Below are 13984 nucleotides of genomic sequence, written 5' to 3'. Positions count from 1 at the left end.
AACAACAGTCTCCTTGGTTCCACGGTGTCACAATGGGCCCTTGGTTCCATGGAGACTCACAGTGTCAGAAGGGGCTCCTTGGTTCCATGAGGCCCTGCAGAGCCCCTTGATTCAATGAAGCCTCAAAGTGCCATAATGGCCTCCAGGATTCCATGAGGCCCTGCAATATCACAATGGACCTTTGGTTCCATGTGTTCCAGCACTGTTCCATGAATCCTTAGTTCTATGGGGCCCTGTAGTGTCACAATGGACTCCTTGGTGCCACAGAGTGCCACACAGTGCCACAACTGCCCCTTGGCCTGCCAAGACTCCATAGTGTTACAATGGTCCCTTGCTTCCATGAGGCCTTGTAGTATCATAATGGCCCCCTGGTTCATGAGGCCTTTGGTGTCACCATGGTCTACGTGATTGCATAAGGCCCTTCAGGGTCACAACAGACCATTGGTTTCACTGAGCCCCACAGTGTCACTGTGGTCCCCTTGGCTCCAAGAGGCTCTGAAGTGCCACAAAGGCCCTTTGGTTCCATGAGGCCCCAGACTGTCACAATGGACCTTTGGTTCCATGAGGCCCCAGACTGTCACAATGGTATCCTTGGCTCCATTGGACCCTTCATCCCATGGAGACCCACAGGGATCACTGCAGTCCCCTTGGTTCCATGAGGCCCTGCCATGCTATAATGGCCCCTTGGTTCCAGTGGGTCCCAAAGAGTCAGAACAGTGTCCATTGTTCCATTAGGCCCCACAAAGTCACTGTGTCCCCCTTGCTTCCACAGGGCCCCACAGTGGAACAATGGACTCTCGGTTCCATGAGGTTCCTCAGTCACAATTGTCTCCTTGGATCCACAGTGTCACAGTGGCCCCTTGGCTCCATGTGGCCACACTGTGTCACAATGGCTCATGGTTCCATGAGGCCAAACAGTTTTAACAACGGACCCTTGGTTCCATGAGGCCTTGCTGTGTCACAATGGACTTCTGGTTCCATGAGCTTTCACACTGCCCACAGCAGTCTCCTTGGTTCTGCAGGGTCACTATGGACCATTTGTTCCATGAGGTTCCATAGTAGAACATGGTCACCTTGGTTCTGTGAGGTTCTGCAGTGCCACAATGGACCCATGGTTCCACCAGGCCTTGCTGTGTCAGAATGGCCCTGTTGTTCCCAGAGGTTTCTCAGTGTCACAATGGTCTCCTTGGATCTGCAGTATCACAATGGACCATTGGTTCAATGTGGCCCCAATGTGCCAAAATGGATTTTGGTTCCATGGGGTTCCATGGTGTCACAATGGACCCTTTGTTCCATGAGTTTGTTTCTGTGAGGCCTCGCAACAATCAAATAGCCGAAATATCAGAATAAGACTCATTAACACTAATTTGCTGTTTAAGAGGGTATCATTTATTCAGGCCTGAGGTCTAGTGAGGGATAACTTCTAATGCTATGTGGTCATGTAATTCTACCAGCATCACTAAATGTGTATTACAATTTACCCATTACCATAAAATCCACACCAAGTTCCCAGTTTCAGTCCTTCTTTTTTCTGCCATTACATTCTTGAGCCAGATGTCTTCTTGTCTTCCAACCATCCTTGCTGGGAAAGCAGCCCCTGCATGGCTTGTTCCTGTGCTGAAAGTTCACAGGCACAGTAAAAATTAAATTAACCCTTTAGATATCAAACCCAAGGCTTTGTGTGGGCAGGCAGAGGCAGGCAGGAGGCAGAGCTGTCAGCAAAGGAAGGGGCCAGCCAGGTGGGACAGCCGGGGGATGCCGACAGCCAGCAGGGACAGAGGCGCAGGGCAGGGACACCGTGGGACAGCCTGGGCTGCACAGGGCACAGGGATGGGCAGCAGCTGCAAGACAGCCCTGACAGAGCCGACTTGGGCAGCATTTTGGCCATGGCAGACACAAAGAGCACCAAAGCCCCAGAGGGTCATTAAAGCCCTTGTGCTGTGTCTGTGCTGCTGAGCTGGGCCGGGCTCCTGGCCCAGAGGCAGCTCCTGGCAAGGGCAGCAGAGCTGCAGAGAGACAGCTCTGGCCAGGAGCAGCTCCTGTGCACAGCCCAGCAGGGCTGGGGCACTGCCAGGGCCCCTGAGGGACACCAGCAAGGCACAGACAGAGCTCATAGGGGCTCAGCACTGGCAGGGGTTTTGGCATGTCCCAGAGGGGGCTGTGTCACAGCAGCTTCTCTGTGGCTGTGTCATGGAGGCACAGAGCAGCTGTGATGTCAGCAAGGGGCTGTGTGACAGCACGGAGTGGGCTGTGTGAGGTCACAGATTGGGCTATGACATCACAGAGTTTGTTGTGTGAGGTCACTGAGCAGCTACAGCATCATAGAGAGACTCTGAGACCTCACAGAGCAGGCTGTGACATCATGGCATGGCTGTATGACACCATGGAGCAGGTTTTGAGGTCAAAGTGTGTGCTGTGACATTACAGAGTGTCAGTATGACATCACAGAGAGGGTTTTGTGGCATCACTGAGGGGGTTGTGAAATCACAGAGATGGCTGTGAAATCATAGAGTAGGATGAGGGGCCATAGATCAGACTTTGCCATAATAGAATGTGGCTCTGTGACATCAGAGAGTGGGTTGTGACATCACAAGGAGGCTGTGTGACATCGCAAGGGGGCAGTGTGACATCACAGGGGCTGTGTGAGGTCACTGGAGAGGTCACTCTGGGTGACATCACAGGGCAGCTGTGTGACATCACGGGGGCTGTGTGAGGTCACTGGGGAGGTCACTCTGCCCCGGCCCCCCTCACAGTTCCCCCCAGAGCAGTCCAACCCTGCTCGTGCACAGCGGGGTCCCCTGTCCCCCCGGCTCCCCCCGCCCCTGGTGCCGCAGCCTCCCCCAGAGGATGTTCCACGAGATCGACCCCAGAGCCTGACACGGGGACGGGGGCTGGGGCCCTGGGGGTGGAACAGGGGGACAGGGACCCCCCGGCAGCGTCCCCGTGTCCCCCAGGGACAGAGCCTGGGCCAGGGCTCCTTCACCCTGGTACCAACGAGGCCTTGAGAGCGCTGAAAAAATCCCCAGCAAGGGAGCAGCAAAAACCAGATTGAATATTAAGGGACAGCAGCACAAAGTTCCTTGGCAAGACTCACTCTGCTCCTGACTGGACACTTCAGGCACACCAAGGAAACAAAGCAACAACAAAACCAAAGCAAATCCAGGCAATCAAACCAGAAATGAGCCGAGAACTGTCCCTGTGTGGGTGTGTGACACAAGGACAGTGAGGGCAAGGATAAAAGGAATATGGCCCAAAAGCTGAACAGAGCTCAAACTTAACAGGACTTAACTTACACTTTAACCTTAACTGATACCTTCAACTTGACAATTTAGCAAAAGAACAGCACTAAACTTTGATGCCGGCGGGGGGGTTTATTTACAGACACGAACGAGACGGGGCTGCTATGGAAAGTGTCTCGAGCTGTTTATTTTTTCATCATCAGTCTCATTACATGATTATGATAATGAGAGATTAGCTAGCAAGATGCTAGTAGCTCACAATCCAGGAAGCAGGCCAGAAAACTTAATGTTACAACATACTTTATATGCTTCTTGACCAATCACACAAAGCAAAAGCATATTGACAGTAGTTCTATCCAATCACCATAAGCACACGTACCTTTGGTTAAAACAATGCTTGCTTATTTAGAATACAATACCTGTTTGTAGGAGACAATGCACAGAGCTCCATTATTAAGCTTTAACCGTCCTAATATCTTGCTAGATAAACTTTCTGCAACTTAGAGAGCTATTCAGACAAGCATTAATACATAGGCTATTGTTCTATTTGCCCTTGCCTTTTCTACAGTTTTCTACAGAAAAAATAATTTTTCTGCTGCCCTATCTCATGACTGTTGCTTTAGCACTGTTCACAATTCTGCTGTATCTGAGGCCTGCCTTTTGCAGCTTTCCTAGAACCCTCTAATTGTATGGATTCCCACAAAGAGTATTTAACCTAACATACAACCTATGACTCAATGATTTAATGGTAGAATAACATTAAACAATATTCAACTTAGCTTATATTAAACTTTACTTAGCAAGAAAAGCTCTTAACACCATATAACTTATTTCTTATGATGTAACCTTACTTACAGGCCTGACTGACTCAGCTATCCAAGGCTCTCAAACCCCTCAGAGAGCAGCATTTCTGCCACATTTCCCCAGCACAGGCACTCCTGTGTGCACACAGACGCAAAGAGTCACTGCCAAATTCCCTATATCCAAAGACTGCTCCCAGACAAAATCTGCCATTCCTGACAAGTCTGGCTGGCCTTGGACTAGAGAGGCTCTCACTTGCCTTTCAAATACTGGGGCTCTGTGCTTTCCTTCCTATGGAAAAGAACTGTCCTCCTTGTCCAGATGCCCATGGCCACATTTGGGGTTGCACCTCCCACATTGGCTGTTGTAACAGACTGGCGGAGATTGTCAGCTCAAAACATTTTTTGTGTGTGGGAGAGGAAGGGGCAGGTCCAGCCTTGCCCTGCCCAGGAACCCCAGCCCTGCCCTGGAACCCCAATCCCCCCAGAGCCTCTATCCCAGCCCAGCAGTGGCTGCCAGTCCCTGGCACAGCACAGGCAATGCTCCACAGCCACCTCTGCAGCCCCAGCCCAGCTCCTGAGGGACCAAATGAGCCCAAGCCCCACCTGGGGGAAGGGCCCAGGGAGACCAAGGGGTATTGAAGGCTGACCACAAGGCAAGCACACATCTTGACCCTACCTCCTCTTGGAATTTCCATCTGAACAGTGCTGGAATCCAGGAGTTGGGAGCTCTGTGTGTGCTTCTCTATATCACATTTTTCTCTCATCCTGTGTCTTCTTCTATTTTTGTCCCCTTGCAAATTTTGATTAACTTAAAATTGAACAAGCTACGAGTTTGTGAAGTTGAATGGGCCAAGTCAATGCTCTGAGAAGTGTTTTGTGTTGATTGAATGTTGTATTAAACCTTTTCCCAAGTTTCCCTGATTTTCTAAATTTGCCAGTAAAGTCTGTTTTGTTGCTTTGAGCTCCTGACAATCCCTTGTTGCTATTTCTCCAGCACATCCAACTCAGAGGACACAAACAAATGTAAATTCCTTCTAAATGTCTCCTTGAGAGAGTTGTTTGGGGGATGGGGGTCAGGGCTTGTGTGTGCTACTTGGCCCAGCCCAGGCAGGGCTTTCCCAGCCACATTCCACACTCCATTGCCCAGATGGAGCCGCTGGTGCCTCTGAGTTGTGCTCCCCAGCCCCAGGGACGCTCTCCTTGTCTGCCCATTCCCCCACGGTCTCTGGGCAGGGATGGCCTCAGTGGGGGCTGCTGACATCCTCAGCAACTTGGAGGCTGCTGCTGAATTTCACTGCTCCAGAGGCTTGTTCAGCCTTCAGCTCTTCAGTGCAGGAATTCAGTGTCCCAGGGCTCATTAACATTCAGAACAACTTAACATGCCAAGCCTCTAGGAATCATTTGATTTTAATTTTCAAATCCTTTGTGGCTAATTAGACAGATCTCAGTAGTATTTCCAAAGTGAATGCATTATATTTAAAAGGACAGCGAGAAAATATTTTTAGGTCCTGTTTAGGATTTTTTTCCTATTCATAAATCACTATGTGCAATCTCGAATTGACATTGAATCCAAGTACCTCCTCATGCAGTTTGAGTAGATATGAAAATCAAGACCCTTCATGGCTGACAATCAATCAGACTCTGTTCCTACTCCCACCCCACCATTTCCCCCATCCAAGCCCTGGCACTCAGAGCAGCCTTGTGCAAATCTCAGCTCCCTCCAGCCCAGGCTGCACCTGCAGCTTTCAGCTCCTTGGCTCCAACTCCCACCTGCTTTCCTTGGAGAAGGAGCTGCCTGCGACACAGAGGGATGTTCATTTCTTGTCAGCCAACAAAGCCAAGGGAAGGCACAGCTCCATCCAATGCCAAAGTCATTCCTCAGCTGGATATTAAATCTACTTTGCACAGCAGACAGTCTCAATGCAATGGAAAACACCTTCTGTGCCCAGCACAGATCCCAAGGTCCCCCCAAACCCTCCCTGCCCCGATTCTGCCCAGATTTGCTCTTTGCACACACGAGTCACAGGCTGAAGTCAGGAGCTCCCTCCATGCCCAGAGGGAGGAAAAGAGAGAAAGGGGATGAAGAGCTCTCCTGTGCAGAGCCAAGGTCCAAGTGCAGCCCCTGCAGTGGGAGCCACAAGTCATCAGGTTTGTGTCCTTTGGGCTCAGGGCCTGGTGACACTCAGAGGCACAGAAAGGTTTCTTGCCAACAAACACAAGTTGAACATTTGAACAGTTTAATAACCATCACAGCTCTTCCCTCAGCTCTCTGGGATGTCCCAGCAGCATCTGACATGTCCAGATCCCCAAGGGATTTCCAAAAAGGAAAAGTGCTAGACAAGGACATAAGAAAACACAATTTTGTAATAGATATAAACACAATTAAGATGTTGACTAATATGGTATTTATTTTAACATCAGAAAGACTGGACAACTTTCTGGAGCTTAAAGCATGAAACCAGTCAGTTGAGAGGCACTTGAATGAAAGAGAGCGTCTGGAGGATGAAATCTGGGAGCAATGGAAAGGACACAGATCCAGCCAGTCTAGTGAAGAGAAGGCCACTTAGACATGGCCATTTCAACAGGAGAGCTAAAAACACCTGATGAAAAAAGGAGATTAAATAATAGAGTGAATATTGGTGACACAAGTAGATGGAATCATCAGCATTTCTTCTCCTGCCATTAGTAGAACAATCCAGTAGATCCATAAAATTCCTGTTCCTGATGGGAAAGCTTTGCCATTTCTCAAAAGAACTCAGATTACCTAGATAATAACGATTTTCTTGTATATTAGGAAACTAACACACATTAAAACCTGTGCCCCTTTCAAGGCAGACAATAACTCTGTGCCCATGAACAGACAGTGCCACTTGTGCCCTGAGGTGCCCAGCTGGGATTGGATCTCTCCCAGAGCACCTGAGGGAGAGCAGAGCACCTTGCAAGCTGCAGGTCCCTGACAGCCCCTCAGGGCTCCTGCCCCATCAACATCTTCTCTGCTCCAGTCTGAAACAGGGCCCAGCATGGTGCCGGGATCATCAGAGAGCTGAGGTGTGTGCTGGAATTCGATGCCCTCCCATCCCACAGCAGCCCTGCATTTCCCTGCTGCAGCCTTGGTCTCCAGCCCAGCCATGGAGGCTCTTTGGGCTCTGGAGTGTTGCTGCAGCCCCCAAGGGCAGCTGAGCTCTGCCTTTGGCACAGTCAGGCCTGGCCAGCCCAGGACATGCTCAGCAATTGCTTGTGTGTGCCTGGCCTTGCTGTCAGCCCCAGCAGCGGCTGCGTGGCCCCTTTGTGGCCCTGTGCTGGCCCAGCCATGGTGGCCCAGCCCCTGTGCAGGCCCAGCCCAGGCCAGGAGCATTGCGGCTGGGAATGGCCCCTGTGCCGTGGTGCCCACAGCAGCCTTGGGGCTCTGTGCCCCATGGCCTCCCTGCTGGGCAGCCTCTGCCAGCTCCTGCAGAGCCCGTGGCACCTGTGGGGCTGCACAGACAGCCCTGCCCCGGGCTCTGCCGGCCTCTGGGCCAGCAGAGAGGCAGCCAGGGCTGGCCATGGCCGGGAACAGGCCCTGAGCCCCGCAGGAGGATGGAGCTGGGCCACAGCCAAACTCAGCCCAGGCCAAAGCTGGGCTCAGCAGCCAGGGCTGCCAACACATGGGCACAGAGGCTGGCGCTGACAAATGTCCCGGGCCCCCTCCCTGCTCTGTCCCTGCCACCAAGGGCACAGAGCAGCCTCCTCTCTGGGCCACTTGCCTGTTTGCAATGCCTTGCACAGGCGCTGGCCCTGCCCCACAAGGCCTGGCCTGAGTCCTGCCCCTGCACGCTCAGCCAGGCTGAGATGGACACTGATGGTTTCTGGGCCAGGCTCTCGGAGCCCAGCCCAGCTCCCTGCAAGCTCTGCCAGCTGCCCTGAGCTCTGGGCAGCACCAAGGGCCTCTCTGAGCCCAGCCCAGCCCAGCCGGCTCTGGCCCCACAGCTCTGCTCAGGCCAGGCTGCTCTGGGCACTGGCCCCACGGCCTCAGCCCCTGCCAAGGGCACAGCAGCAGCTGCAGCTGCAGCTGCCACAGGACTCAGCCCCAGCCATGGGGGAAGGCACTTGGCCAAGGCCAAAGGAGGCTCCCTGGCTATCCTGCTCCCCTTGGGCTGAGGTGCTGAGAGCTCTGCAGCCCCTGCTGCCATCCCATCTGCCCAGGGCAGCACAAGAGCCCCGGCCTTAGGGCCCTCAAGATCTGCTCCTGCTCCAGGCCCAGGGCCCATGCCAAAGCTGGGGCAGCCACAAAGCTGTGCCCATTTCTGTTCATTGCTGCTCCGATGGGCATGGATCCTCAGCCACTTGGAGTTTGCTGATGAATTTTATTACTCCAGAGGCCTCTTCTTTCTTGACCTCTTCAGTTCAGGAATTCAGTTAGAAAAGCTCATAAACATTTGCTCAAAATACCTGAGAAAAATAGCCCTTGGGAATAACTTAAGTTTTCAATTCTTCTGCGGTTAAATAGAGAGATTTCAATAATTTGTTGAAAGTAAATATAATGTGATGAAAACATTTCAAAGAGGACTGTTTTGTCCAGTTTTCTTTTCCTTTTTATAGATTCATATCATCAATCCAATATATCAACATCCAATTGATATTGACCCCTAGCAACTTCTAATGCAGTGTGGAGAGATATGAAAATCAAGACCCTTTATGGCTGACAATCAATCACACTTTGTCCCCACCCCCTCCCCACCATTTCCCTCATCCAACCCCTGGCAGTCCTTTGGATCAGGAATGGTGTGGCCAGCAGAACCAGGGCAGTGATTCTTCCCCTGTGCTCAGCACTGCTTGGGCAGCACCTTGAGTGCTGTGTCCAGTTCTGGGCCCCCCAATTTAGGAAGGACACAGAGGGGCTGGAGCATGTTCCAGACCCGCCCCCCCAGAGAAGAGCAACAAGGCTGGGGAGGGGTCTGGAGCACAAGTCCTGTGAGGAGTGTCTGAGGGAGCTGTTTATCCTGGAGAAGAGGAGGCTCAGGGGAGACCTCATCACTCTCTACAACTCCCTGACAGGAGGGAGCAGCCAGGTGGGGCTCAGGCTCTTTTCCCAGGGAACAGGGACAGGACAAGAGGACACAGCCTTCAGCTGCGCCAGGGGATGTTTAGGTGGGACATTGGAAATATTCTTCACACAAAGGGTGATTGGGCATTGGAATGGGCTGCCTAGGGAGGTGGGTGAGTCACTGTCTCTGGAAGTGTTTCAGGAAAGACTGGATGTGGCACTCAGTGCCATGGTCTGGGTGACAAGGTGGTGTTGGGTCCCAGCTTGGACTTGATGCTCTCCAAGGTCTTTTCCAGCCTGGTTGATTCTCTGATGATTGTGACACTGCAGGGCCCTGGGGAAGCAAGGGGCCATTGTGGCACTGTGGGGCCTGGTGGCATCAAGAGGACCATGGTGACACTGTGTACGACATGGCAGCACAGAACCAAGGGGCCATGGTGACACTCTGAGGCTGAATGGAAGCAAGGAGTCCATGGTGACAGTCTGGGTCCTGCTGGAACCACAGAGGCCACTGTGAACCTGCAGGGCCTTGTGGAACCATGCAGAGCATTGTGACAGAGCAGGGCCTGGTGTCATGATGGGGCCATCGTGACACTGCAGGGCCCCGTGGAACCAAGGGGCCAGGGCTGCTCCTGAGGGACTCATGGAACGAAGGAAACATGTTTGACACCATGGTGGCCCTTGGGACCAAGAGGCCATTGTGACACTGTGGAACCAAGGAGAGCATTACTGCACTTCCAGACCTCATGGAACCAAGGATCCATTGTGACACTGCAGGGCCTGAGGGGACCAAACCACCATTGTGACACTGCAGGGCCCAAGGATCCCAGGGACTTTGTGACACCAAAGGTTACCATGGAACCAAAGGGACATTGTGACACTGGGAGGCCTCATGGAATCATGGAGACCATTGGGACACTCTGGGTTCTCATGGAACCCTGGTGACACCAAGGTGTCCGGGAGTGTTGATCTGCTGGAGGGTAGGAGGGCTCTGCACAGGGCCCTGGACAGGCTGGATCCAGGGCCAAATCCAGCAAGGAGAGGTTTAACAAGTCCCAGTACCGGGTCCTGCACTTTGGCCACAACAACCTCTGCAACACTACAGGCTGGGGACAGAGTGGCTGCAGAGCTGCCAGGCAGAAAGGGACCTGAAGGGACTGATGGACAGCAGGCTGGACATGAGGCAGCAGTGTGCCCAGGTGGGCAAGAAGGCCAATGGCTCCTGGCCTGGATCAGGAATGGTGTGACCAGCAGGAGCAGGACAGGGATTCTTCCCCTGTGTTCAGCACTGGTTGGGCAGCACCTTGAGTGCTGTGTCCAGTTCTGGGCTCCCCAATTTAGGAAGGACATGGAGGGGCTGGAGCATGGGGCTGGGGAGGGGTCTGGAACACAAGTCCTGTGAGGAGTGGCTGAAGGAGCTGGGGTTGTTTATCCTGGAGAAGAGGAGGCTCAGGGCAGACAAAGCAGTGTCAGGGCACAGGCTGGACTTGATGATCTCCAAGGTCTTTTCCAACCTTGCTGATTTTGGGATTCTCTGAAACCACCCTTGGAGCAGTTGCAGGATGAGCCCTGGGCCTCCTCTGCAGAAGCTCCAGCAGCCCAGGTCCCTCAGCTTCTCCTGGCAGCCCCAAAGCCCATCCTGTCAGTCCTGCAGAGCCTCTGCAGTTCCTCCTCATTGCCCAGAACAGGGAGCTCCAGAGGCAGACACAGCAGCCCAGATGTGCCCCCCTGGCCTGGGGTGCCTCTGGCAAGGGAGCAGCACCAGGCACTGCAGGAGCCTGCAGACAATTCCTGCAGCACTTGTAGGATGATCCTGCTGCCCAAGGGATGTTCCCATGGTGCCAGGTCAGGAACTGCAATGGGGAGTGGGGTCAGAGAGGAAAGGGCAAACAGGGATGGGCTGTTTGCAGGGCAGGGAACAGGGCTGGGCAATAGGAAGAAATTTCTACCAGAAGAGTAAATAAATCAAAGGTGAAGGCAAGGAAATGCTCAGGGCAGTTTGGGGGTGGCTGCCAGGCAGCCCTGGCTCTGAGCAACAGCGTCTGCAGCGGCACAGGAAACTCCCAGCTGATGGGAACAAACTTTCTGGCTGAGTGCAGAGGCCAGGACAAAGCTGAGTGGTTTCCCTGGTGTCCCCCAGGCCTTGCTGGCCCCAGGGGCTGATGGCATTTGTGCTCCCTCAGGTTCATGTCCCCACAGCAACAGCATGGGGGTGCTGGCCCTGCTGTGTGCAATGCAAACAGGGGCTGCTGAGGCAGTGCTGCCGTGTCTGTGCCTGCAAGGATGGGGCACCTGTGTGAGCTGGGGGAGAGGCCAGGGCTGCAGAAGGGGGATGTTGTTGGCAGCTGCATGAGGACGCTCTGGGACGTTGCCCTGGGCTGTGCAGCGCACTGGGCATGGATCAGCCCCTGCTCTGCTGCTCCTTCCCGTCTGCCCCAGGGCCCTTGCAGAGCCCCAGCCATGCTGTTTGCCCCCAGCCTGCCCACGGCCAGCCTGGGGCTGCTGATGGGGGTTTCTGTGCTGAGCATTGGCCTGGCCGTGTTCTTGAGAGAGCCTGGGCAAGGAGCCTGGAGCCCCCAGGGCCTGGCCTGAGGCGTCAGCGCTGCCCCAGCAGTGCCCATGGCCTGTCCCTGCTGCAGCCCCGGCACTGCCACCCCCAGGGCTGTGCCCGGCCCCGAGAGCACTCAGGCCCTGCAGCAACACCAGGGCCACCAGGGCAGCAGGGCAGGCCCACAGCAGCAGCACTGGCAACACCAAGTGCTGCTGCTGCTGCTGCTGGGCACAGCTGCTGGGCCAGCAGTGATCTGTCCCAGCTCTGCACACAGACATTGCTGCTGCAGCTCCAGAGAAGGCAACAAAAGGGCATCTCTGCATAAACTCTGCTGGGAGATCCTTTAGTTCCTTTAAAGCCACCGAGAGTGCAGCCCCTCACGGACACAGTCTGTGTCCACAGGGAAGGTGGAGAGAAACAAAATGAGAATTGGCACAAACAATGACATTTATTTGTAGTCAAGATTAAAAAATGTAAAATAAAGGAAAAAAAAACCCACAACCAAACCCAAAGCAACTTTCAAAGATGATTTTTATTACAAGTGATTTGCAGAAATAGGCCAGCAGTTTAATGTTTCCGAAAGCATCCAGTCATCAGTCTCCACACTGCAGTCTTGAGCTCCTGGTTCCTCAGGCTGTAGATGAGGGGGTTCAGGGCTGGAGGCACCACCGAGTACAGAACTGACAGGGCCAGATCCAGCGATGGGGAGGACATGGAGGGGGGCTTCAGGTAGGCAAATATGGCAGTGCTGAAGAACAGGGTGACCACAGCCAGGTGAGGGAGGCAGGTGGAAAAGGCTTTGTGCCGTCCCTGCTCAGAGGGGATCCTCAGCACAGCCCTGAAGATCTGCACATAGGAGAAAACAATGAACACAAAACAGCCAAAACTGAAACAGGCACCAACAGCAAGAAGCCCAGTTTCCCTGAGGCTTGAGTGTGAGCAAGAGAGCTTGAGGATCTGTGGGATTTCACAGAAGAACTGGCCCAGGGCATTGCCATGGCACAGGGGCAGGGAAAATGTATTGGCCGTGTGCATGAGAGCATTGAGAAAGGCACTGGCCCAGGCAGCTGCTGCCATGTGGGCACAAGCTCTGCTGCCCAGGAGGGTCCCGTAGTGCAGGGGTTTGCAGATGGACACGTAGCGGTCGTAGCACATGATGGTCAGGAGAAAATACTCTGCTGAGAGGAAGAAGAAAAAGAAAAAGAGCTGAGCAGCACATCCAGTGTAGGAGATGTTCCTGGTGTCCCAGAGGGAATTGTGCATGGCTTTGGGGACAGTGGTGCAGATGAAGCCCAGGTCGCTGAGGGCCAGGTTGAGCAGGAAGAAGAACATGGGCGTGTGCAGGTGGTGGCCGCAGGCTACGGCGCTGATGATGAGGCCGTTGCCCAGGAGGGCAGCCAGGGAGATGCCCAGCAAGAGGCAGAAGTGCAGGAGCTGCAGCTGCCGCGTGTCTGCCAATGCCAGCAGGAGGAAGTGCCTGATGGAGCTGCTGTTGGACATTTTTGGTGTGCCTTGGCATGGGGATCTGTAAGAAAAGTAATCATGGAATAGTTGGGTTTGGAGAGGACTTGAAATATCCCAGCACAGCCTGGGGGCACTTTCCCCCCACTGCCTGCCCAGGGCTCTGCTGCCTGGAGCTGTCCCTGCCAGCAGCTGCTTCCCTGTGCCCAGGGCTGGGCCCTGCCAGTGCTGCCAGAGCCCAGCCCAGCCCTGGGGGCTCAGCTCTGCCCTGCAGAGCCCTCCCAGCTCTGGCACTGCCCAGGGGCAGCTCTGGGTCTGCAGGCTCTGATGGCAAAGTTAGAACAACCCTGAGGAGGCTGGAGAAGTGACACTGATGCTGCCTCTAAGAGGCCCTATTCTGATTTCTGTCACTGCCAGGTTTATCAGATCAAAGGGAAACTTTTTTTTTTTTTTCTCAGGCTGAACTGAGGGATGAATATCTGTGTGCAATTTCCCATCCCAGCAACCCAGAGTAGTAGATTAAAAACGCAGGATTTTCCCTTTTATGCAACCCCTGCCTCACTGTGCTCCCTGTATAATCTACTTGGAAATGTTCTGCAGTTAAATGCCATGCTGGGAGCAGTCCTGAACAATGCAGCATCCTCCCCACACAAGGAGAACACTCCCAAGCCTCACCAGCTGTCTCCTGCCACCCAGATCTTGTCCCCCAGTGCTGGCAGCAGCTGCCAGGGCTGGCTGAGAGCTGTCCCTGGCAGGCAGCAGAGTCCCTGCCCCAGCACAGCGCCCTGGGCTGCAGGACCCTGCTCTGCAGGACAGCCCTGGGCACCCCTGGCTGCTCTGCACAAGAGACAATCAGAGAATGTACTCACAGGCTCTGCAGGCATTGGGATGTTCCAGCTTGAGGAGA

The 13984-nt window shown here is 53.8% G+C and overlaps 1 protein-coding gene across 1 annotated transcript; it reads right to left on the bottom strand.

Moving 5' to 3' along the window:
- Nucleotides 1-12183: 12183 nt before the first annotated feature.
- On the bottom strand, nt 12184-13116 carry LOC143694438 (olfactory receptor 14J1-like). The gene has a single exon (XM_077180912.1). The coding sequence runs from the start codon at nt 13114-13116 to the stop codon at nt 12184-12186; it is 933 nt and encodes a 310-aa protein (XP_077037027.1).
- Between the last annotated feature and the right edge of the window lie 868 nt (nt 13117-13984).

Source organism: Agelaius phoeniceus, chromosome 7 (genome assembly GCF_051311805.1).
Source record: "Agelaius phoeniceus isolate bAgePho1 chromosome 7, bAgePho1.hap1, whole genome shotgun sequence".
In the NCBI taxonomy this organism is placed as follows: domain Eukaryota; kingdom Metazoa; phylum Chordata; class Aves; order Passeriformes; family Icteridae; genus Agelaius; species Agelaius phoeniceus.
The sequence above is the reverse complement of the archived record's forward strand: the minus strand, read 5'-3'. Positions and strand labels throughout refer to the sequence as shown.